Below are 25,795 nucleotides of genomic sequence, written 5' to 3'. Positions count from 1 at the left end.
ACGAGGGGGGTGGGGAGGTGGAGGGGATGTAGTTTGGTTCAAAGGTCAGGAAGGCCCTGTTCTGGGCTGTATCTCTGAATAACTACTAATAAAACATGCTCTCTAATCTAGCCAGCATCCTGGTAAATCTCCTCTACGCACTCTTGAAAGCTTTCACATCCTTCCTATAACGAGGTGACCCAAACTGAACACAAATTGAACTGATGGCACAATTCTTTAAAGTTAGACCATAGCTGGCGTAGCGCATGCAGTTCTGGTCGCCGTGCAACGGGGAGGATGTGATTGTACCAAGGATGGTGCAGAAGAGACTCACCAGGACGTTGCCTGGTGTGAAGTGTCTCAGTTACAAGGAGAGGCTATGCCTGTCCTCCCTGGGGCGCAGCGTGCTGAGTGAGCATCTGACAGAGTTGAAGTTGAATTTAAAAGCACGGGAAAGCGAGCTCAGTCATCCTATTTAGAATTATCATCACCTCCCTCTGCAACTGGATCCCTGACTTTCTCATCGGGAGACTTCAGTCAGCAAGGATTAGTAACAGCATCTTCCCCTTGCTGAGCATCAACACAGTGCACTTCAAGTGCTTAGTCCCCCGCTCTATTCTCTGTACACACACATCTGTGTGGCTAGGCAAAGCTCCAATGCAATCTACAAATTCACTGACGACGGTGAAGTGTTGGACGGATCATCTTAATGCATGCATTACTAAATGACAATAAAAGAGGACTGCATGTCCTCATAATCTAATCTAATGTGGTGAGGAGTCAGTGTACAGTAATGAGACTGGACTCCTGGTTGAGAGGTGCCACAGCAATGTCAGCTGATTGTGGACTTCAGGAAGGGAAAGGAGGCCGAACATGTGCCAGTCGACATTCGGGGATTAGCGGTGGAGAGAGTCAGCAGTTTTAAATCCCTGGGCGTTAACACCTCAGATGACCTGTCCTGGGCCCAGTGTACAGACGCAATCACAAAGAAGGCACATCAGTGCCTTTACTTCCTCAAGACATTAAGGGAGGTTCATGTCACTGAACAAATTTCTACACAAGTACTGTTGGAAATATCCTGACTGGTTACATCACGGTCTACTATGGAAATTCAAAAATACAGGAACATATGGAAATACAGAGAGTAGTGGACTCAGCCCAATACATCACGGACACATCCCTCCCTCCCCACCATTGGTAGTGTCTACAGGAGGTGCTGTCTCAGGAAGGCAACGTCCATCGTCAGAGATCCCCACCATCCGGGCCATCCCATCTTTTCACAGCTCCCATCGGGCAGGAGGTACAGAAGCCTGAAGTCCCACACCACCAGGTTCAGGAACAGCTACTTCCCTTCAAACATTCGGCTCCTGAACCGCCAGCACAACCCTGATCACCACCTCAGTACAGTAACACCGTGACCACTCTGCACTACAATGGACTTTTGTTTGTTCTAATTGTGTTTCTTTCCTGAAAAAAGTGTATAATTTAAGTTTGTTTTCTATTTTCCTTCTGAATAGTGTGTCTCTGATGCTCTGTATCTGTGATGCTGCCGCAAGTAAGTTTATACTTTATACTTATACTTCATACTTTATACTTTATTGTCACCAAACAATTGATACTAGAGCGTACAATCATCACAGCGATATTTGATTCTGCTCTTCATGCTCCCCGGAGTACAAATCGATAGTAAATATTAAAAATTTAAATTATAAATCATAAGTAGAAAGTAGAAAAGGGAAAGTAAGATAGTGCAAAAAAACAAAGAGTCAGGTCCGGATATTTGGAGGGTATGGCCCAGATCCGGGTCAGGATCCTTTCAGCAGTCTTATCACAGTTGGAAAGAAGCTGTTCCCAAATCTGGCCGTACGAGTCTTCAAGCTCCTGAGCCTTCTCCTGGAGGGAAGAGGGACGAAAAGTGTGTTGGCTGGGTGGATCGTGTCCTTGATTATCCTGGCAGCACTGCTCCAACAGCGTGCGGTGTAAAGTGAGTCCAAGGACGGAAGATTGATTTGTGTGATGTGCTGAGCCGTGTTCACCATCTTCTGCAGCTTCTTCCAGTCTTGGACAGGACAACTTCCATACCAGGTTGTACCTGTGCACACATGGACTTGACCATATAACAATAAATCAACTCAACTTCACCCTGCACTTGCCTGGGTGGAGTTGGTCCATGTACTCCACATCAACCACATTACCTCTCCACAGTCCACAGGTCAGGAGTGTGATGGAACACTCCTCACTTCCACGGCTTGACAATTTAGAAGTGTGATTTGACTTTATGACATGTGATATTGAACTTGTCTTTGACTCTGACATTACCACGTAGACAAAATTATGAGCAGCAGTGATTTAGGGGGAAAGCAAACGACTCTTGCTCCTGTTTCCTTATGTTCCCGTTTCCCCAGATCCATCCCCGATGAATCCCATATGTCCTACCTTTATGTGAAACTCGAGGTTCTCGTCCATGGCATATATATGGTTGAAGATGTCATGCGCGATCCTGGGTATGATGCCCATCAAGTGTGTGTCGTGCAAAGAACCCTGCAAGACAAAGGCAGTTAGAGGGCATTCACAGTGGCACTGGTAATCCACAGTGCAGGAGGGAACTGTTTGGCCCACCTCATTGGGGACAGCCTATCCCGAACTCCTCCCACTCAACAGAGGTGGAATGGCAAAAGGACTTCAACTTGGCTAAGTGTGAGATGATGGATTTTGGACATTCAGACGTATACAGTAAATGGCAGGGCACTGACAAGTGTTGTGGAACAGAGGGACTTTGGAGTACAAATACACAGCTTACTTGGAGTGTTGGGGACAGTTTGGTCACCCTATTTTAGGAAAGGCATTGTCAAACTGGACAGGGTGCAGAAAAGGGACCACTTCTGGACCAGAGCGCCTGAGTTATCGGGAGAGGTTGGCCAGGCTAGATCTTTATTCCTTGGATTGTAGGAGAATGAGAGATGAACTCAGAGGTATTTATAAAACCATGAGGGGCACGAATAAAGTGGATGGTCAGGGTTGGGGAGATTGAAATTGCACAAGCCGTTGCTTATGGTGAGTGAGCACGAGATTTAAAAAGCAAGCAGAACATAGGTACTTGGACGACTGTCAGGTGAGAAAAAGGTATGAACAGCCAGGGCAGGGTACCCCTGTGGCCGTTCCGCTCAATGACGTATATTGTTTTGGATACTGTTGTTGGGGTGGTGGGGATGACTTAACAGAGGAAAGCCTCAGCAGTCAGGTATCTGGCACCGAGTCTGGCTCTGTGCAACACCTCGCACTTTCTGCATTAAATTACATCCGCCATTTTCCATCCCATTTTTCCAGCTGGTCCAGATCCCACAACAAACTCCTCGCTGTCCAAAATATTTAATTTTGAGGAGTATAGATCAAAATTATGAGGAGTATAGATAGGGTAAATGTAAGCAGGCTTTTTCTACTCAGGTTGGGTGAGACGGATGGTGAAATATTTAAGGGGAACATGAGGGGGAACTTCTTCACTCAGAAGGTTGTGAGAGTGTGGAATGAGCTGCCAGTGCAAGTGGTGGAAGCGGGTTCAATTGTGACATTTAAGAGAAGTTTGGACAGGTACATGGATGGGAAGGTGTGGACGGATATGGTCCCGGTGCAGGTCAGTGGGACAAGGCAGATTACCAGTTCAGCATGGACTAGTTGGGCCAAATGTTTTTTGTGCTGTGGTTCTCTATGAATCTATGAATTTAAGAAGGGAGAGATTTAAAAGAGACCTAAGACCTTCTTTACACAGAGGGTGATGAGTAGTTGGAATGAGCAGCCAGAGGAAGTGGTCAAAGCTGATACAACTGCAAAATTTAAGAGGCACTAGGACAGGTACATGGAGTGTTATGGGCCGAATGCAGGCAACTGGGACAAGCAGGGAGGATGCTGTGGCTGGCATGGATCTGATGGGCTGAAGGGCCCGTTTCCCTGCTGTATTACCCTGTGACTCTGAGCTCCAGATGTACCCCTCTCCCCTTTTGCCCTTCTACCTTCTTTAAAGTCTGCCACTGAGTTACACGATCCCATTCCACTGCTGGGTCTCGACCTGAAACGTCGACTGTTCCTCTTCCCTCCCGACACTGCTCGACCCGCTGAGTTCCTCCAACAGATAGTGTGTTGCTCACCATTCCAGGGTCTGCCGTCTCCTGTGTTTACTCTTTATAGTTCTGTCTCCCCTCCTCTGTCGAGGGAGAGTGGCCCATCTGATCTACTCACTCTGGGACACTGCTATGTTTAATGTATTCCTAAATTCCTTCTCACCCCTGCGCCTTTTCTCACACATTCTTGTCTACCTCCCTCTCAGGAATGGTGACTTGGATGAGATGTTAGACCAGGGGAAGTCTGCCCCTACCAGTTCACCAGGCACCAGGGGGTGGTGGACTCCAGGAACTTTCCAGCTTACCTCCATGGTGTGCGTCTTCCCAGACGAGGTCTGTCCGTAGGCAAAAATGGTACCGTTGTATCCTGCCAACACATCTGTAACGGGAAGGAGAAAAGTGTTGGTGAAACTCTCTTGCCAAACTCATCGGCTAGTCTGCCCTGAGGGAGAGCCAGGCTGTAGGAGAGGAGGTAAGGAGGGTAAACCACACTGTGGGAGGGAGTGCCATGCTGTGGGAGGGACGGTGAGGTGGGAGTAATGAGTAGGGCCTCTGGTCTCCCTGACAGCTACATCTGCACCAAGTGTATCGAGCTACAGCTCCTCGGAGACCGTGTTAAGGAAGTGGAACTGCAGCTCGATGACCTTCAGCTCGTACAGGAGACTGAAGAAGTGATAGAGCGGAGTTACCGGGAGGTAGTCAAAGTTGCAGGAGACAGGTAGCTGGATGACTGTCAGGAGAGGGAAAGGGAATAGGCAGCCAGTGCAAAGTACTCCTGTGGCCGTTCCCCTCAGTAATAAGTATAACCGTTTTTGATACTGTTGGGGCAAATGACCAGGTCTCTGGACATCTTGGTACATACTAGCATCAATGGCATAGGTAGGGAAAGGGAGGAGGTCCTGAAGAAAGAATATAAGGAATTAGGCGGAAAGTTGGAAAGCAGGACCTCAAGGGTAGTAATCTCTGGATTGGTGCCTGTGCCATGCACCAGTGAGGTTAAGAAAAGGATGATTTGGCAGCTGAATGCGTGGCTGAGGAATTGGTGCAGGGGAGGGCAGGGTTTCAGATTTCTGGACCCCTGGGATCTCATCTGGGGAATATATGACCTGTACAAAGGGGATGGTTTACACCTGAACCTGAGGTGGACCAGTATCCTTGCAGGCAGGTTTGCTAGAGTTGTTGGGGAGTGTTTAAACTAATTTTGCAGGGGGGGTGGGAACCAGAGTGATCGGGCTGAGGATGGGGCAGTTGGCAGATGCAGTGTGTAGTGGGACTGTGAGGAAGGACAGGCAGATGATGGGGCAAAATTGCAGTCAGTGGGATGAGTTAAAAGGTAAAAATCAAAAAGGGTGATGAATACAGGACTGGAGGTGCTGTCCACAGTATGAATGCATGCAGTATACAGAATGAGGTAGATGAATTTGTAGTGCAGTTAGAGATCAGCAGGTATGACACTGTGAGCATCACTGAGTCATGGCTGAGGGAAGATTATAGTTGGGAGCTTAACATCCAAGGATACACATTGTGTTGAAAGTACAGGCAGGTAGGCAGAGGGGGTGGGTGACTCTGTTGGTAAAGTGAAATCAAATCCTTAGAAAGAAGTGGCATAGGATTGGAAGATGTAGAATCCTTGTGGGTAGAGTTAAGAAACTGCAAGGGAAAAAGACCTTGATGGGAATTATATGCAGGCCTCCAAACAGTAGCCAGAGTGTGGGATATTTGCAGATGATACGAAGAAAGGTGGAAGGACACATAGTGTTGAGGAAGCAGGGTGTCTGCAGAAGGACTTGGACAGATTAGGAGAGTGGGTAAAGAAGCGGAAGATGGAATACAGTGTAAGGAAGTGTATGGTCATGCACTTTAGTAGAAGAAATAAAGTCATAGACTATTTTCTAAATGGAGAGAAAATTCAAAAATCCAAGATGTGTAGGGACTTGGGAGATCTCATGCAGAATTCCTAAAGGTTAACTTGCAGGTTGAGTCAGTGGCAATGTTAGCATTTATTTTGATACGACTAGAATAGAAAAGCAAGGATGTAATGTTGAGACTTTATAAAGTATTGGACAGACTGCACTGGGAGTATTGTGAACAGTTTTGGGTCCTTTATCTAAGAAAAGATGTGCTGCCATTGGAGAGGGTCCAGAGGGGGTTCACGAGAATGATTTCAGGAATGAAAGGGTTAACATCTGAGGAGCCTTGATGGCTCTGGGCCTGTTCTCAATGGAGTTTAGAAGAGTGAGGGCAAATCTCATTAAAAACTATTGAATATTGAAAGGCCTTAATAGAGTGGATGTGGAGGGGATGTTTCCTGTAGTGGGGAGTCTAGGACAAGATGGCACAGAGGGTGGCAAATCCTCTATTGCCACGGCAGGTGTGGAGGCCGAGTCATTGAGTATAGTTAAAGCTGAGGCTAATAGGTTCTTGGTTAGTCAGGGCATCGAAGGTTACAGAGAGAAGGTAGAGAATGGGGTTGAGAGAGATAATAAATTGGGTCATGATGGAATGGTGGAGCAGACCTGATGGGCCAAACGGCCTAATTCTGCTCCTATGTCTTATGGGAGGGGCGGTGAGGGGGAGCAGCACGTGAGAGGGGCAGTGAGGGGGAGCAGCACTGTGAGAGGGGCGGTGAGGGGGAGCAGCACTGTGAGAGGGGCGGTGAGGGGGAGCAGCACTGTGGGGGGGGGGGGAGGTGAGGAGGAGCAGCACGTGAGAGGGGCAGTGAGGGAGGAGCAGCACTGTGGGGAGGCAGTGAGGAGGAGCAGCACGTGAGAGGGGCGGTGAGGGGAGCAGCACTGTGAGAGGGGCGGTGAGGGGGGAGCAGCACTGTGAGAGGGGCGGTGAGGGGGGAGCAGCACTGTGAGAGGGGCGGTGAGGGGGGAGCAGCACTGTGAGAGGGGCGGTGAGGGGGGAGCAGCACTGTGAGGGGCAGTGAGGGGGGAGCAGCACTGTGAGGGGCGGTGAGGGGGAGCAGCACTGTGAGGGGCGGTGAGGGGGAGCAGCACTGTGGGGGGGGCAGTGAGGAGGAGCAGCACGTGAGAGGGGCGGTGAGGAGGAGCAGCACTGTGAGAGGGGCGGTGAGGGGGGAGCAGCACTGTGGGGGGGCGGTGAGGGGGAGCAGCACTGTGGGGGGGCGGTGAGGGGGAGCAGCACTGTGGGAGGGGCGGTGAGGGGGAGCAGCACTGTGGAGGGGCAGTGAGGGGGGAGCAGCACTGTGGGAGGGGCGATGAGGGGGGAGCAGCGCTGTGAGAGGGGCGGTGGGGGGGGAGCAGCGCTGTGAGAGGGGCGGTGGGGGGGAGCAGCGCTGTGAGAGGGGCGGTGAGGGGGAGCAGCACTGTGGGGGGGGCGGTGAGGGGGAGCAGCACTGTGGGAGGGGCGGTGAGGGGGAGCAGCACTGTGGAGGGGCGGTGAGGGGGGAGCAGCACTGTGGAGGGGCGGTGAGGGGGGAGCAGCACTGTGGGAGGGGCGATGAGGGGGGAGCAGCGCTGTGAGAGGGGCGGTGGGGGGGAGCAGCGCTGTGAGAGGGGCGGTGAGGGGGGAGTGCCACGTTGCGGGAGGAGCAGTGAGGAGGGAGCACCATTCTCCCCACGGCCCTCTAAACTTACCCTACCCACATAGCTATCCAAGTGCTTTGTTTAAACATTGTAACAGTACACTTCTACCACTTTTTAGTTCCATATACCAACCACCCTCTGTGTGAAAAAGATGCCCCCTTGGGTGCTATTTAAATCTTTCTCTTCTCACCTTAAACTTGTGCTCTCGACTCACTGTCCTGGGAAAAAGACCATGACCCTCACACTCATTCTCTCAGAGTTGTTTATTGCCAACCTATCCAGCACATCTCTCTCTCTCTCTCCCCCCGTTTCCCTCACTCTTCTCCCACTCCCATGCAAACCTTCATTCTGTCCTATTCATTCCCTCCCAGTCTCTCTCACGCTCCCCCTCTCTCCCCAGTCTCTCTCATGCTCCCCCCCTCTCTCCCCAGTCTCTCACGCTCCCCCTCTCTCCCCAGTCTCTCTCACGCTATAGTCTCTCTATAGCTTTCCTGCCAACACTCTATCTCTTGCAAACCCTCTCCCTTGTACTCTGTTTAATCCACCCTCTGTCCACTGCAGCTTCTCCTGCCTTCCTGCAGTCTCACTTGTACGAGCAACCTCGCTTGCATTCCTTCTCACTCTCTCAAGCCTCCCTCATACCCGTGCTCTGTCTTTCACTCTTTCACTCACACACCTACAGTACACTCCCCAACTGTCCCTTGGGCTCCCTTCTTTTTTCTCTCTCTCCCTCTGTCTCACACACACATACACAGACTTCCCTCTTTCTTACTAAGGTACATTTACTCTTTCTCTCTTTCATATAATCTTTCTCTCCCTTGCATTCTTTCTTAATCAAGAGGGTCTCGACCCAAAAGGTTGACTGTTTATTTTCCTCCATAGATCATGCCCTGCTAGATCCCTCCAGCATTTTGTGTGTGTTGTTCAAGGTTTACAGCATCGGCAGAATCTCCTGAGTTTATTCTTTCTTAATCCATCTCTTGCCCAGATCTCTCTCTCTCTCTCTGTCTGCCTGGTTACTGAAGTGAACATAAGTACTGTACATAGAAATAGGAGCCACAGAAGGCCACTTGACCCATCTACCCTGTCCTACCTCTCAATATGATCATGGCTGATCTACCTCAGGCCCTGCCTCCTCTTCTGTCCCAGCTCCTTCCTTCCTTCCTCTCTCTTTCTCACTCTCTCTCTCACACACACAGAACAGAGTAAAATAGCAATAGGCCCTTTTGCACAATGTCTGTGTCAACCTCTGTGCTGAATTAAACTTGGTCCTGCTAACGGCCATTAACCCTCCCCAAGATGTCCACCTGCGAGACCAGTTCACACCTCGCACAATCTGCTTGGCACAGGCGTTGTAGACTTGATCCTGGCTGGTGTTGGTTGGGAACACCCGGTCGAAGACGTACGGCTTGCCCTGCAAGAGAGGAGATAGAGAGGGGACTCAACAGACGTGAGGCAGCAACCAGACCTTTGGGAGTCATGGTGTCTGGTGGGTGATGATCAATACCCTCACTGAATGAGGATGCTGATGGACTTGAAGGCAAATTATTGACCTGGATGGAAAAGTGGCTCATGAGCATGTGTTACACAGTAAACAAATAGGCCATTTGGCCCACCATGTCTATGCTGACCATCCAGCACCCATCTTCACCAATCCCATTGTAAATGGTTTATTAACACATGAAATGCTGGAGAAACTCAGCAGGTCAGGCAGGATCTATGGAGAGGAATAAATAGTCAACATTTTGAGTCGAGAGCCTTCATCGGGACTGGAAAGGGACAGAAGTCAGAATAAGGTGGGGGGGTGAAAGAGTATAAGCTGGCAGGTAACAGGTGAGACCAGCTAAGGGGGAAGGTAGGTGGGCGGGGAACAGGGGATGAACTAAGAAGCTGAGAGGGGATAGTTGGAAGAGATAAAGGGCTGAAGAAGAATCAGACAGGAGAGGACAGTGGACCATGAAAGAAAGTAGAGGAGGATAGGAACCAAAGGGATGTGATGGATAGGTGAGGAGCAGAGAAGGGGTGAGAGGGTAACCAGAATGGGGAATGGAAAAAGGGAGAAAGGGAAGGAGGAGAAATTACCGGAAGTTAGAGAAATCAATGTTCACGTCATCAGATTGGAGGCTACTCAGACAGAATATGAGGTGTCTCTTCCAGCCTGTCTCACACTCCCCCTCCCTCCAAGCCTCCCACACATCCCCTGAGTATGGCCTCATCACGGCAGTAAGGGAGGCCATGGACAGACATGTCAGAATGGCAATGAGGAGTCAAACTGAAATGGGTGCTACTGGGAGTTCCTGCCTTTTATTACTGTCACACATACTGAGCTACGGTGAAATGCTTGCCTTGCACACTGTTCATTCAGATCAGATCATTGCACAGTGCATTGAGGTAGAACAAGGGAAAACAATAACAGAATGCAGAATACAGTGTCACAGTTACAGAGAAAGTGCAGTGTAGACAGACAGTAAGGTGCGAAGACCATGATGAGGTAGAATGAGAGGTTGAAAGTCCGTCTGATCATACGAGAGGACCGTTCAATAGTCTGATTACAATGGGGTAGAATCTGTCCTTGAGCCTGGTGGTGTGAGCTTTCAGGCTTTTGTATCTTCTGCCCGATGGGAGAGGGGAGAAGAGAGGATGTCCGGTGGGGGTGGGGTCTTTGATTATTCTGGCTGCTTCACTGAGCAGTGAGAAGTGTAGACAGATTCCATGGAGGGGAGGCTGGTTTCTGTGATGTGCTGAGCTGTGTCCACAACTTTCTACAGACCAACACTCATTCCTTAACTTCTCTGCCAGATAATTTTCCAAGGTTGTGAGAGTCTCTATCACCACCACCTACTCAGACAATTCATTCCAGATTCCAACCCACATGCCCCCCCAATCCCATCTGGGGGGAAAAATTCCCATCTCAGATCCCCAGTGCATGATTAAACAAAGATGACAAACAGATCAATAACATAATGAGTTGAATGAACTAAACTGATTAAATGAAACAGAAACGGGTGTAGAAGGAATCAAACTGGGAGAAGGGCAACCAGACTAAAAGATGAATCTGTGGCAGATCTGACACTTTAACATTCAAATAATCAATTCTTACACTGTGGCAAGAGTGAGTATAGCAGCAAGACACAAATGGTCATCCTGCATTAGCAAGGTCTCTCTGAAGCGGAAATTTTGTGGCAGACAGGAGTGTCAAGATGTGCTGTCCAGTCTCTTCTGAAGAAGCACAAAGAAACTGGCAAGGTTGAAGACCAGAGTCGAAGTGGTCAGCCACAGAAACTGACTGCAGCAGATGAGAGATACATCAAACTGACGTCTCTTCTAAATCGGAAGAAGCCCAGTGCTGCGATCAGCTCTGAATTTGCAGAAACCACTGGAACACAAGCCTCCACAAAGCCCTGATCTCAACTTCGAGGTTGTCTGGGATTACCTGGAGAGACAGAAGCAAGCAAGGCAGCCAAAGTCTGCAGAAAAACTGTGGCAAGTTCTCCAAGAAGCTTGGAATAACCTACCTATTGTTTTTTCAATATTTATAAAACTGCATGACAGTGTACCTAGGAGAACTGATGCAGTTTTGCACAGTACTGTACCTACCCCTATCCTAATGAAGGCAAGTAACCATGTACAATACATCCTTCACCACCTCATCCACCTGTGCTGTCACAATGAATCAGAAGGGCTGAGGGACAAGTACTCAGAATGGGAGGATGAGTCCGGGAGGGTCCCACAACAACCTACACTGGGTCCGCTATTTGAGATCCAGGAGAGACCATTCACTCCGTTGTGGCCACAAGAACAACACCATTGAGGACAACTTCCAGAGGCAGTGCCTCAAGGTGGCATCCATCACTGAAGACCCTCACCATCTGGGACATGCCCTCTTCTCGTTACTACCATCGTGGAGGAGGTACGGGAGCCTGAAGACCCACACTCAATGATTCAGGAACAACCTCTTCTCCTCCATCTTCAGATTTCTGAACTGCTCACAAACCCATGAACACCGCCTCATTATTCCTCTTTTGCACTATGTGTATTTTTATTGTAACTTGTAGATTTATGTCTTGCTACTGTACTGCTGCCACAAAAACAATAAATTACACAACCTACAGTGTGTCAGTGACAATAAACCTGATTCTAATTCTGGTCTAGCCAGAAACGGACTTTGGGTTGACTTCCTTCTCCCGTTCCGCAGTGTTGCAGGTCACCCAGAGGCTGGTTAAAACTGGATTAAGGTCTCTGACTCCACCACTGCCACCAACAAACATGAGGAAACAAGAGCAGAAGTAGGCCACTCAGCCCCTCAGACCTGTCCCGCCTCTCAATGGTTGCTCTACCTCAGGACTCAAACTCCTCTTCTGTACAACTCCCAATCTTCAAACATTTATCTCCCTCCCGTTTAAATCTCCCCAGGTCTCTCCACTGCAGAGAATTCCAGAGATTCCCCACCCTCCTGTGACTCCCTCAAAGTGGAGTTGCAGGTAGACAGGCTGATGAAGAACGCCCTTGGACTCTGGCCCTCACCAGTCTGGGCATGGAGTACAGGAGTTGGGATGTTATGGGGCTGTTGTACAAGATGTTGGTGAGACCACTGCTGAACTATTGTGTTTGGTTTTGGTCACCCCGCTGTAGGAAAGATGCCATGAAGTTGCAAAGAGTGCAGAGGAAGTTTATGAGAATATTGTCCGGATTCAAGAGAGTAAGTTATAGGGAAAGGTTAGGCTGGTTAGGACTTTATTCCTTGGAAAATAGGCGGCTGAGGGAGTGTTTTTATAGAGAGGCATAGATAGAGTGAATGTAAACAGTCTTTTTCTGAAGGTAGGGGAGTTTGAAACAAGAGGGCAAAGTCTTAAGGTGAGAAGGGAGAGAACTGGAGGGGCAGCTTTTTCACACAGATGTTGGTGGGTAAATGGAACGAGCTGCCAAAAGAAGTGGTAGGCGTGGATACAATGATGATGTTTAAAATACATGAACAAGCTTGTGGATGGGAATGGTCAAGAGGAATAAGGGTGAAAATTCAGGCAAATGGTCACCTTGGTGGGCATGGATGTTGGACAGAAGGGCCTGTCTCCATGCTGATTGGATTTATGACTCCCTGCACCCCTTAGTTTTCAACGACTGCATACCCAATCTTGTAACTGTTTCTCATCTTTCAAGACTCTCCCACTGGTGGAAACACCTCCCTTGTTCTGTGCCCTCATGTTCTGAGATGTTTCAATAAGATCCTTGGAATGAAAACGGTGGTTGTGTCTCTTCTCAATTTAAGTCATGACCTTGGTGCTTCCAGGGGATGGGTGGGAGGGAAACAAACAAAATGCTGGAGGAACCCAGCGGGTCAGGAGGGGAGAGGGCAGCCAATGTTTCGGGTCGAGACCCGTTACCTGAACTGAAAGGGAGATGCTGGCATAAAAAGGTGGAGTAAGGGCTGGCGGGTGGATCCAGGTGAGGAGGACAGCGAGTGAGAACAGCAACAGTGGGCGTGCAAGATGAATGGTTGAGGTGACTCAAGACTGCAGATGGTGGAATGTGATTGGAGTGGAGGGTGGAGCATGGAACTGAGGGAGGGGGGTGGCAAGGGTAGAGGAGAACAGTAGGGTGTGTGGGCAATGGGCTGATGGAGAGGGTGGAGGAGGGGTAATGAAGGATGGGTAGACCGGGAAGAGAGAGAAGAGGGATAAAGGAGGGAGGGTGACTACTTCACAGAGGTGTGACAGAGACACAGACTGCCCTTCATGTTCAAAGGAGACACATTGACCACGACTTCCTCGAAGCACCACAGCCCACATGGTTAGCGTAGAACATAGAATGGTACAGCATATGAACAGGCCCTTCAGCTCAGCATGATGTGCTGAACTATTTAAATTCATAATTATGTCCATCTAAACTAAACCCTTCTGCCTACACAATGTCCACATACCTGCATTCCCTGCACATCCATGTGTCTGTCTAAGAACATCTCAAACACCTCTATTGTATCTGCTTTAAGACCCATTCCTGGCACCAAACACTCTCTGGGTAAAAATACTTACCCTTTGAACTTACCCCTTCTCACCTTAAATGGATGTCCTTTGGTATTAGACATTTCTACCCTGGGGTAAGATTCTGGCTGTCTACTCCATTTGTGCCTCTCATAGTCTTATAAACTCCTAACGGGTCTTCCCTAAGCCTCTGACACTCCAGAGAAAACAAACCAAGTTTGTGTAACCTCTCCTTACAGCATCACAGCAACTGCTCTGCCTGTGACCACAAGAAACCGCAGAGAGTTGTGGACACAGCTCAGCACATCACAGAAACCAGCCTCCCCTCCATGGACTCTGTCTGCACTTCTCACTGTCTCAGTAAAGCTGCCAACGTCACCAAAGACCCCACCCAACCCAGACATTCTCTCTTCTCCCCCTCTCCCATCGGGCAGAAGATACAAAAGCCTGAAAGCACACAGCACCAGACTCAAGGACAGATTCTACCCCACTGTTATCAGTCTATTAAACGGTTCCCTACTACGATAGGATCTCATAATCTACCTCATTATGACTTTGCACCTTATTGTCTGCCTGCACTGCACTGTCTCTGTAACTGTGACACTTTGTTCTGCACTCTGTTGTCGTTTTACCTTGCACTACCTTGACTGTTGCAATGAAACGATCTGTATGAGTGGCAAGCAAAACCAAAGTTTTTCCCTGTACTGCGGTACAAGTGATATAATAAACCAATTTATATGCCCATTCCGCACACACACATGCAAAGAGGCAGCACCACAGATCAGGATTGAACCTGGGTCTCTGGGGTTGTGAGGCAGCAGCTCTACCAGCTGAGCCATTGTGCCATGGTATAAATAATATTGGAGACAAACACACTGCCTCCTGTTGATGAATGCAGACGCAGATTTCCATCAAATTCAATAACATGGGGAGGGGGGGGTCAGCAGATATTAAATCCATACTTAATCCAAAAATGAGCCCATCGCTATTTGAAGCTGAAAGCTCATGGAGATGAGATCTGCTTTGAGGTTCCTGTATTTACTCGGTTTGAGAAGGGAAAAGGGTTCACTGGGTACAGCAGAAACAGGGACGGGTGGTTCTGCTGCTCCCTAGCACAGGAGGTGCTGTAATGGATGTTCAGTGCCCAAGCCCAGGATACTTATTTCTATCCTTTCCTTTTTAGCACAGCAGATGAAACTGTCCAAGGTTCAAGATGAATTGGAATCACGTTTATTATCACTGATTTACGTGATGTGCAAGCTGTTGTTTTGAGCAGCAGTATAGTTAAAGATAAAAAAAATTCTACAAATTATGTCACAGAAGCCAGCCTCCCCTCCATGGACTCTGCCTAAACTTCTCACTGCATCAGTAAAGCAGCCAGAATAATCAAAGACCCCACCCGCCCTGGACATTACAAAAGCCTGAAAGCACATTCCACCAGGCTCAAGGGCAACTTCTGCCCCGTTGTTATAAGACTATTAAATTGTTCTCTGGCACAAGTTGGACTCTTGACCTTACAATCTACGTCATTTTGAACTTACACCTTATTGTCTGACTGCATTGCACTTTCCCTGTAGCTGTTACAATTTATTCTGCAGTCTGTTATTGTTTTACCTTGTTCTACCTCGATGCACTGTGTAATGATCCGTTTTGTTTATTAAGAGCAATCGTGAACAATAGCCAGATCAGAAATGCTGATCAAGTCAACTAGTCCCCAAAGAGAACTCTGATAGGCCAATTAGATGGTTCACTGAACAGTATAGAAGACAAACTTTTCACTTCACCTGGGTACAGGTGAAAATAATAAAGTAATTCCAGTTCTAAAAGTAAGCAAATAGTTCAATAAAAATGTAATAACAAAGTAGCATTCATGGACCATTTAGAAATCTGATGACTAGAGTGGATGAAGCTGCTCCTGAATCGTTGAGTGTGTGTCTTCAAACTCCTGTACCTCCTCCCTGATGATAGTGATGGGAAATGAGCATATCCCTAATGGTGAGGGTCCTTAGCAATCACCTCTTGCAGAAGTCCTCAGTGAAGGGGAGGGCTGTGCCCGTGATGGAGCTGGCTGAGTTTATAACCCTCTGCAGCCTCTTGCAATCCTGGGCATTGGAGCCTCTCTGGAAATTTGTGTCTTTAGTGATCATTATATAATTTAACTTCCAACCTAGTATCCTTTGCTCATCCTTTTGACCTAATCAAGAGATCTCAGATGGTGATGAGGAGGCATACAGGAGTGAGATAGATCAGCTGGTTGAGTGGTATCACAACAATCTCACACCCAGTGTCAACAAGACCAAGGAATTGACTGTGGATATCAATAAGGGGAAGTTGGGAGAACACACCAGTCCTCATCGAGTGATCAGCAGTGGAAAGGGTGAGCAGTTTCAAGTTCCTGTGTGTCAACATATCTGAGGATCTATCCTGGGCCCAACACAAAGAAGGCTGTACTTTGTTAGGAGTTTCAGAAGGTTGGGTATGTCACCAAAGGCACTAGCAAACTTCTACACGGATGGTGGAGAGCATTCAGACTGTGTGTGGAGGCTCCAATGCACAGGATCGCAGAGGGTTGTAAACTCAGTCAGCTACATCATGGGAACAACCCTCCCCACCATCGAGGGCATCTTCAGGAGGTGATACCTCAAGAAAGTGGCATCCATCACTGAGGACCCTCACCATCTGCGACATGCCCTCTTCTCAATACTACCGCCAGGGACGAGGTACAGGAACCAGAAGACACACACTCAATGATTCAAGAACAGCTCCTTTCCCTCCGCCTTCAGACTTCTGAATGGTTCATGAACCCACGAACACTACCTTCTATTTAATTTTGTAATTTATACTATTTTTATTTCTTTGCACTGTACTGTTGCAGCAAAACAAAAAATTCACATCATAAGTCGGCACAACATTGTGGGCCGAAGGGCCTGTAATGTGCTGTAAATTTCTATGTTCGATAAGTCAGCGATAATAAATCTGATTCTGATGAACAATAATGTCCATATTGTCCTGATGAAGTCTGTGATCTGATCAGGGGACATAAGTAACATCGTGCACGTTAACCTTGTCCAGATATGCATTCAATCAAACTCATTGACGCAGTTTTGAAACTGCTTTCAAGTGAGGTCATTACAAGATGATTGATTTAAAATATTAAAAGGTAGTGTGGAGTTAGGAGCTACAGGGACAGAGCCTTGTTCTGGGAAGGATCTCTTCCCCAGAGCCTTCCTTCAATGATTTGTTTATCTGTAACTCAATTTTTTTTCCCCTAGTTTGCAAGACTGTACTTGTGTTTTGGAAAATTACAATCCCTGTCAGAATTTACTCCTCAAAATAAAATGTGCTGTGAGTAGTCTGTTTTATTAGCTGCGTGTATCTCCTTGGTTGGGAGACGGGAGGGTACATGGCTTGAAATGGTGATGTTTCAGCTAAACCCCCTCGGAAAAGAGACTAAAATAGATAAGTACCTTAGTCTGTGAAAGTAAAATAGATGCAGCATCATCTCCCTACAGTGAGGGTACTAGCAGATATTTATAATTGATAAGACTTCATGTCTAAATTCAGGTTAGGACTCTAGTACAGATGCACTTGGTATCACAGCAGTGCTGTTGAGTCCATTGATCCCGTTACAAAGGGATAGGAGATTATTCAACCTCTTGTACTGTTAGAGAAGAACAGGAGGCTCCTTGGCTTTACTTAGAATTAAAAAAAATCATGCTACTCAGCTAGCTAGATCCATTCCAGACCACGGCAGAGCAATTAGCAGTACAAATTCACCTCCCCCCCCGCCATCCTCAGTTCCCTGAAGACGAGGTCAGTGAGTACAGGAGCTGAGATGTTATGTTACAGCTGTACAAGATGTTGATAAGGCTGCATGGAGTATTGTAAACACAAGAGATTCTGGAGATGCTGGAATCCTTGAGTAATGCACACAAAATGCGGGAGCAACTCAGCAGGTCTGGCAGCATCGATGGAGGGGATTAAGTAGTTGATGTTTCGGGCCGATACCCTTCATTAAGACTGGGAAGGAAGGGGGCAGAAGCCAGAATAAGAAGGGGGGGGGCAGGAGAAGCACAAACTCTTGACCTCACATTCTAACTCGTTCTGACCCTTCCACCTTATTGATTACCTGCACTGCACTTTCTCTATAACTGTGACACTTCATCCTGCTTTTTTTTTTAAATCGTTTTACCTTGTTCTACCTCGATGTACTGTATAATGATCTGATCTGTAGGAACAGTATGGAAGGCAACCTTTTCACTGTACATATGACAATAATAAACCAATTCCAGCTAACTGAGCCACGCAGCTACATTTTCATCCAAGTCATTTATATACACCACAAAACAGAGGTCCCAGTGCAGCTCCCTACAGTCATGGACCTCCAGCCATTGGCCACTACCCTCTATCTTCCATGGACAAGCCGGTTTTGAGTCCAAATGGTGATGTCACTGTGGACCCCATGCATCTTAATTTTCTGGATGAGCCTACCATAGGAGACCTTGTCAAGCAGTTTACTAAAATCCATGTCAACAACACCCACAGCTCTATCTTCATCAATCACCCTCGTAACGTCTTTGAAGAAGTTCGTACTTGGTGGGCAGCACAGACATGGGGGCTGAAGGGCCTGTTTCTCTGCCGAATTAATACATACCACTGAGAGAGAAGGACCGATCCGAGAGATGGATTTAAGACCATAAGACCCATCGAGTCTGCTCCGCCATTTTATCATGAGCTGATCTATTCTCCCATTTAGTCCCACTCCCCCGACTTCTCACCATAACTTTGATGTCCTGGCTACTCAGATACCTATCAATCTCTGCCTTAAATACACCCAATGACTTGGCCTCCACTGCCACCCGTGGCAACAAATTCCAGAGATTCACCACCCTCTGGCTAAAAAAAAATTTCTTCACATTTCTGTTCTGAATGGGCGCCCTTCAAACCTTAAGTCATGCCCTCTCGTACTAGACTCCCCCATCATGGGAAACAACTTTGCCACATCCACTCTGTCCATGCCTTTTAACATTCGAATGTTTCTATGAGGTCTCCCCTCATTCTTCTAAACTCCAAGGAATACAGTCCAAGAGCGGACAAACGTTCCTCATATGTTAACCCTCTCATTCCCGGAATCATTCTAGTGAATCTTCTCTGTAACCTCTCCAACGTCAGCACATCCTTTCTTAAACAAGGAGACCAAAACTGCCCACAGTACTCCAAGTGAGGTCTCACCAGCACCTTATAGAGCCTCAACATCACATCCCTGCTCCTATACTCTATTCCTCTAGAAATGAATGCCAACATTGCATTCGTCTTCTTCACCACCGACTCAACCTGGAGGTTAACCTTAAGGGTATCTTGCACGAGGACTCCCAAGTCCCATTGCAGCTCAGAACTTTGAATTCTCTCCCCATTTAAATAATAGTCTGCCCGTTTATTTCTTCTGCCAAAGTGCATAACCATACACTTTCCAACATTGTATTTCAAAACTCTGAGATAGCCTGTATTTTCAAATATAATGCAGTATTTTATTAGCAGAGACGTACTGTATAACCTTGGAACTGCCTCACTTCACTTAGCAACAGTGGCCGCTCAATGGTCTACTTTATATTTAATTTATTTCACCTCCTCTCCATTGGAAGTCAAGTTATTTTACACTAATGGGCTTTGGGATCATGGATATTCCAAGGATTAGTTGTGGTGCAGAGGGGGGAAGCTCCTGTCCCATCAGCAATGAGACAGGGGAGACCAACTGTCTGTCCACACAGATACCTGGGATCATAGTCTGCTGAGAGGCTTCCATTATACCAGTGCCTAAGAGGTAAATGGTGACCTGCCTCAATTACTATCACTGAGTAGCACTTACATCCACAGTGATGAACTGTTTTGAGAGGTTGGTGATGAAACATATTAACTCCTGCCTGAGAAACAACTTAGATTTGCTCCAATTTGCCTACCAGGGCAACAGGTCCACAGCAGATGCCATCTCACTGGCTCTTCACTTAACCCTGGAACATCTGGACAGCAAAGATGCATATATCAGGATGCTCTTTATCAATTACAGCTCAGCATTTAACACCATCATCCCCTCAAAACTAATCAATAAACTCCAAGACTTGGGCTTCAACACCTCCTTGTGCAATTGGATCCTCGATTTCCTCACTTGTAGACTTCAGTCAGTTCGGATTGGCAACAACATCTCCTATGTGATCTCCCTCAGTACAGTTTCAGAAGACTGCTCTACTCACTTTACACTTATGACTGTGTGACTAAGCACAACTCCAATGCCATATTTAAGTTTGCTGACAACATCACTGTCATTGGCCCAGTCAAAGGTGGTGATGAAACAGCATACAGGAGGGGGATTGAAAATCTGGCTGAGTGGTGTCATAACAACAACCTCTCACTCAATGTCAGCAAGACCAATGGGCTGTTTATTGACTTCAGGAGAAGGAAACGAGAGGTCCATGAGCCAGTCCTCATTGGGGGATCAGAGGTGGGGAGGGTCAGCAGCTTTAAATTCCTCAGCATTACCATTTCAGAGACCTGTCCTGGGCCCAGCAGGTAAATGTAATTATGAAGAAAGCACGACAGCACTTCTATTTCCCAAGGAGCTTGCAGAGAATCAGCATGACATCTGAAATGTTGACAAACTTCTATAGATGTGCAGTGGAGAGTATATTGACTGGCTGCCTCACAGCCTGGTATGGAAACACCAATACCCTTGAACAGAAAATCCTACAGAAAGTAGTGGATACGGCCCAGTCTGTCATGAGCAAAGCCCACCAACACCCCCCACCCCCACCGTTGAGCACACCTACATGAAGTGCTGTTGTAGGAAAGCAGCATCCATCATCAGGGATTCCCACCACCCAGGTCATGCTCTCTTCTCATTGCTGCCATCAGGAAGAAGGAGGTACAGGAGCCTCAGGATTCACACCACCAGGTTCAGGAACAGTTACTACACCTCAACCATCAGGCTCCTGAACAAAAGGGGATAACTTCACTTGCCCCATCATTGAGATGTTCCCACAATCAATGGACTCACTTTTGAGGACTCTTCATCTCGATATTTATTGCTTATTTATTATTTATTAGTTGTATTTCTTCCTTTTTGTTTTTGCACAATTTGTTGTTTTCTGCACACTGGTTGAACACCCTCATTAGGCAGTCTTACATTGATTCTATTATCATTCTATAGATTTATCGAGTCTGCCCATTAGAAAATGAATCTCAGGGTTGTATGTGGTGACATATGTGTACTTCGATAGTAAATCGAAGGAGCACCAGTGAGGAGGGAGCACCAGACTGCCTGAGGAGCGGCGGTGGGAGGGAGCGAGCACGTGCTGTGGGGGTGGGAGCACTGGTGAGGAGGGAGGGAGCGTGCACTGAGGGTGTGGCGATGGGTGAGGGAGAACCGCACTGAGGGGTGGCGGGGGGAGAGCGCGCATCACAGGAGGGGTGGTGGGGGGGAATGTAGTGCCACGCTATGGAAGGGGCAGCTTCAGAAGGGAACACCACACTGCCTGATGAGTGGTGATGAGGGAGTGCTGTTGGAGGGGCGGCAAGGAGGGTGAGCCTCTCTGTGGTAGGGGCAGTGAGGAGGGAGAGTCCCTCTGCAGGAGCAGTGGCAATAAGGGAGTGCTGTGGGAGGGGCTGTGAGAAGGGAGGGAGCACGGTGGCGAGGAGGAGATACAGACCCTGCTGTTGAACATGAGGATATGGAGGCACCAAGTGTTCTTTGGTGCTCCCAAGATGAAGCTCAGTGCATCCTCTCTCCCGAACTAATCCCCAGAGCTATCGAGTGGAAAATGCAATGTGTCAAGTTGTGCTCAGAATTCCCCAGGCTACAGCCAGGAAGAGGAGTTTTAAAAGCGAGGGAAAAATGGTCCCCATCTCTCCGCAGCCTGCAGCTTTGCAGACGGGGTGATTTGTGCACAGAAAGCTTTACAAACGGCGGAGTGGTAGTAACGAGGTTTTTGATGTTAGTAGGACACCTAACGAGCTGTCCTGGTATTTACCCAAAGTAATGTCTGTGGGATCTTTAATGTGCCCGCAAGAAGGCAGGTGGAGCTATTGTTCCATGAACCTTTCACAGGGCAATACAGATTACGTTACATTCTCCTCCTCACCGCCTCTCCTGCAGCGCGGCGCTCCCTCCTCACCGCCCCTCCGGAGGAACATCAGGCCACGCCCCCCGTACCGAAGTCTCAGAGCGGAGAACCTTCTGCTGAAGGGCCCCTCGGCACACCCCTAAAGTGCGGCTGAGGAAACCTGCCTTGCCATGTTCGCTGTGCCCCCTCCCCAGAGCGAGACCGAATTAAAACAAACGTGATCACGCCCATCGGCCCGACTCCACGCCCAGAAACCGGCCGTGGAGTGGCGGGGATGTGGGGAATGAACGCTGGGCTGAGGGCGGCGGGCCAGTCGCAAGCCACTGCAGGTAAACCAGCGTGTACTGCAGTGCGCACGTACGTTATAGGCCGGGCTGGTTTAATCAGTGCAGCGACACCAGACGGGATGCAATAGGGCGGAGACTACCCACAATGTCACCCTGAGAGGGAGAGAGAAGGGAGGGAAAAAGGCCGTCCACACACACACAATTATCCTAACTCTGCAAAATACATTTATAAATGCAAAATTCTCTATACACCCACATAAATTATTCCTAGCGAACGCATTTACAAATGCAAAATCCTCTCTCACACGCGGACGCAGATAGATTATCACCAGATTTTGCATTTATAAACGCAAAATCTCTCTCTCGCACACACAAATTAAGAGAGAGTAAGAGTTCGGCACGGACTAGAAGGGCCGAGGTGGCCTGTTTCCGTGTTGTAATTGTTATATGGTTATATTAACGCTGGAGAATACATACAAAAATGCAAAACTCTCTAATACACATTATTGCTAGGCTATGGAATATAATTTAAAATGCAAAACTTTAACACAAATTATTGGAAGATTAGGGATTATGTTTAAAATGCAAAACTTTCACATGCGCGCACTCATACACACACAAACAATATTGTCAGATTATCAGAATCGTGGTTATAACTGATTTGTCGTGAAATTTATTGATTTGCAGCAGCAAGAGTGCAGTGCAAAACCAAAAAGATACTATAAATTACAGAGCAAATGAATAGTGTAATCACAAATTATTCCTGGTCTATCGAACACATAAGTAAGTTACGTAAACATAAACAAATTATTCTTAAACTAGCGAATGCATACACAAATGCAAGGTATTCCTAGGCTGGCAAATACAATTGCAATACTCTCTAAAACACACACATACACACAGACACGGTCACTGCAAAAACCATGTGTGCTTAATGAATGCGTTTTTCTTTTTCCAGACGTTGCAATTTGGACTCTGTGATTCTACAGCATCTCTCCTTCTCTCTCTCTGACATGACACGTCCTTCTCGTAGTCACTGTGACTATAAGCACACGAAAGCATCCGCCTTGGTACAGGAGATGGTTCTCCGGCACCGCTCTCTGCACACAAGGTGAAATTGGTCAATCGCGAGTTGAGGGGAAATGTCCGTAGGTGGCTAGTGACTTAGTTGGGAAGTTGAATACGCTTTATTTTCCGACACTTGTCCAGAGTTAGGCAGGGATCCCTGTGCTGAATTTAGGAGAATAAAGAGCGACGTTGGGGAGTTGGGGATAGAGGTTGTTAATATTTCTGACTACGCGTTTATCTCCAAAATGGATTGCCGGTCAAAAACAGCAGAGCAGCATCCGCAAACGTAGGTATCTTTAAAATACGTGTATTTTGTCCGAGGTTTCACCGATTGCAAGCGGAGTGGCAATTCTAAAGGGAGAAGCAGGCGCAGTGCGGAGAGGGGCGTATTTCATCCTGGAGGGACGGGAATTCCAAGGGGGCAGGGGATGATAACTCCACATTACACCCCTATGAGGGGACCTATTCACAAAAAGGGAAACAAGTACAGGGAAGCATTCTCTGCGAGAGTGAAACGGATCTCCTTCTGAAATCACAACAATACAGATATAAAGCACCTGTAATATTACCATTGCAAAACAGTTTAGAATGATAAATTACAATCTTCGCCTGGCTGGAGGATACAGCCACGGGGAGACGCAGACACTCGCAGATAAAGGCGCGCACACAAACACGGAGTTAGACTTACCGCGATCACTACTGTCTCATCGTTTTGAAATTTCGGGATGAATTTATCGCCCCTGAGGATCTCAGCATGGTTGAGCGGTCGAAACCTGCACATCACCTTGATGTTGCACTGGGTCAGTTCCGTCATGATGGGAGAGAAGCAGGCCAATGCAGAGGAAAATAAGGAGGCAGGAGGAGAGAGAATAAAGGGGGCAGAGAAAGAAAGAGACGGGAGAGAGAGAAAGAGAAAGGGTGGAGAAAATTAGAGAAAGGGGAAGAGAGATAACGAGAGAGGGGAGAGGATGATATCAAGTAAACAAAGGATGAGATAAAGAGAAAGAACAGGAGGAGGAGAGAGAAAAAAAGTAAGAAGAGGAGATAAGGTTGTGAAGAGGAAAACGAGATGGAAGAGAGAACTGAGGTGAGGCAGAGAGGGAGAGAGAATGAGAGAGCCTGATCCAAAGCAGCGGCTGGGATGATTTCAGTCCCTCCTTATTGCATTACCCCAGGATCCTTATTTAAGCGAAAATCATGCAGGTTTGGCTCTTCAGTTCCATCAAACAACAGGAGAAAATTAATCCTTTGAGATTGACAGCACCTGATTAAAATTAGGATGCTGTCTCTGCAATATGCAGACAGCAAATACAAAAAAACTAATCCCAATCAGCTTCTGCTTCCAAAGCTATATAAAATTAAATAAATTTATAATTATTTATATTATATACACAAGCACTAGACAAGCCCTTGCTACAATAGCCCAATCTCCTCTGCCAATGCATCATTCAGGAGAGCAGATAGAGACTGCCCCACCTCCCTTTGCTTCCTATTGGCTGAGCTGCCGCGAGATGCAACAGTAGGTGACATCCAGGATGTATCCGATAGGCTGGCCGGGCCGCCATTCACAGAGTCACAACAAACAAACAGGGCGAGGCTCTGGCAACGGGGAAGATACCTCGCCTGGCGGTTGCCAACTCCTGCACCCCTCCCCCCCCCTTTGCTGCACAGCAAGAGCTAGATGCCTGTCCAGTGCCATAGAGTTATACAGCACGGAAACAGACCTTTCAACCCCGCCACTCCCTGCCGACCAAGGTTCCCATTGGAACCAGTTCAATTTGTCTGCGTTTGACCCATATCCCTCAAAACCTTTCCTACCCATAGACCTGTCCAAGTGGCTTTTAAATGTTGTTAATGTACCTGCCTCAACCACTTCCTCTGGCAGCTCGTTCCACCCACAGGTGAAAAAGTTGTCCCTTGAGTTCCTATTAAATCTCTCCAGTTCTTGATTCCCCAACTCTGGGCATTCACTCTATGCCCCTCATGGTCTTATACATCTTTATAAGGTCACTCCTCAGTCTCCTACACTCCAATGAATAAAGTCCCAAGCTGCCCTAACTCAGTCTCTGGAGTGCTGGCAGCATCCTCATAAATCTCCTCTGCATTCTTTCAAGCAGAGCGACCAAAACTGATCATAATATTCTAAATGTGGACCCACCATCATCTTATACAACTGCAACTTGACATTCCAACTTCCATACTCAGTGTGTCAAAAGCCTTCTTCACTATACGACCAACACCGCCACATTCAGGGAACTGTGTACCTGTACTCTGAGGTGCCTCTGTTCTATCCCATTCACAGTGAAAGTCCTTATCTGGATTTGACTTTCCAAAATGTAATGTCTCACTCTTCTCCAAATCAAACTATTTGCCATTCCTCTGCCCACTTACCCAGTTGATCAAGATCCCCCTGTAAATCCTAATGACCATCTTCACTGTTAACAACACCACTCATTTTAGTGTCATTTGCAAACTTCCTGACCATGTCTGATTAAATTCCATGATATAGATGGCAAACGGCAAAGGGCCCAGCACTGACCTCTGTGGAGCACCACTAGCCATTCGCCTCCAGTCTAAGTAACAACCTTCCACGATCACCCTCTGCCTTCTACCATCAAACCATCAATTAGCCCTCCCTGGATCCCATGCAATCTTCCCATAGCGGCCTACCATGTGTTTTTTTTTCAAACGCCTTACTGAAGT

At 47.5% G+C, this 25,795-nt stretch overlaps 1 protein-coding gene across 1 annotated transcript in view; it reads right to left on the bottom strand.

Moving 5' to 3' along the window:
* The window catches only part of LOC140191744 (kinesin heavy chain-like), an 89,050-nt gene extending 64,472 nt beyond the window's left edge, over nt 1–24,578 (bottom strand). The window contains exons 1-4 of the mRNA XM_072249443.1: nt 23,781–24,578; nt 8,972–9,059; nt 4,400–4,473; nt 2,416–2,520 (exon numbers count right to left, since the gene is read on the bottom strand). Coding sequence (XP_072105544.1) covers nt 2,416–2,520; nt 4,400–4,473; nt 8,972–9,059; nt 23,781–23,906 — 393 coding nt within the window. The 5' untranslated portion in view covers nt 23,907–24,578. The remainder of the gene's footprint in view (nt 1–2,415; nt 2,521–4,399; nt 4,474–8,971; nt 9,060–23,780) is intronic.
* Nucleotides 24,579–25,795: the final 1,217 nt, after the last annotated feature.

This window comes from Mobula birostris, chromosome X, assembly GCF_030028105.1.
Source record: "Mobula birostris isolate sMobBir1 chromosome X, sMobBir1.hap1, whole genome shotgun sequence".
Lineage (NCBI taxonomy): Eukaryota > Metazoa > Chordata > Chondrichthyes > Myliobatiformes > Myliobatidae > Mobula > Mobula birostris.
Note: the sequence above shows the minus strand (reverse complement) of the source record. Positions and strands in the feature narration are given on the sequence as shown.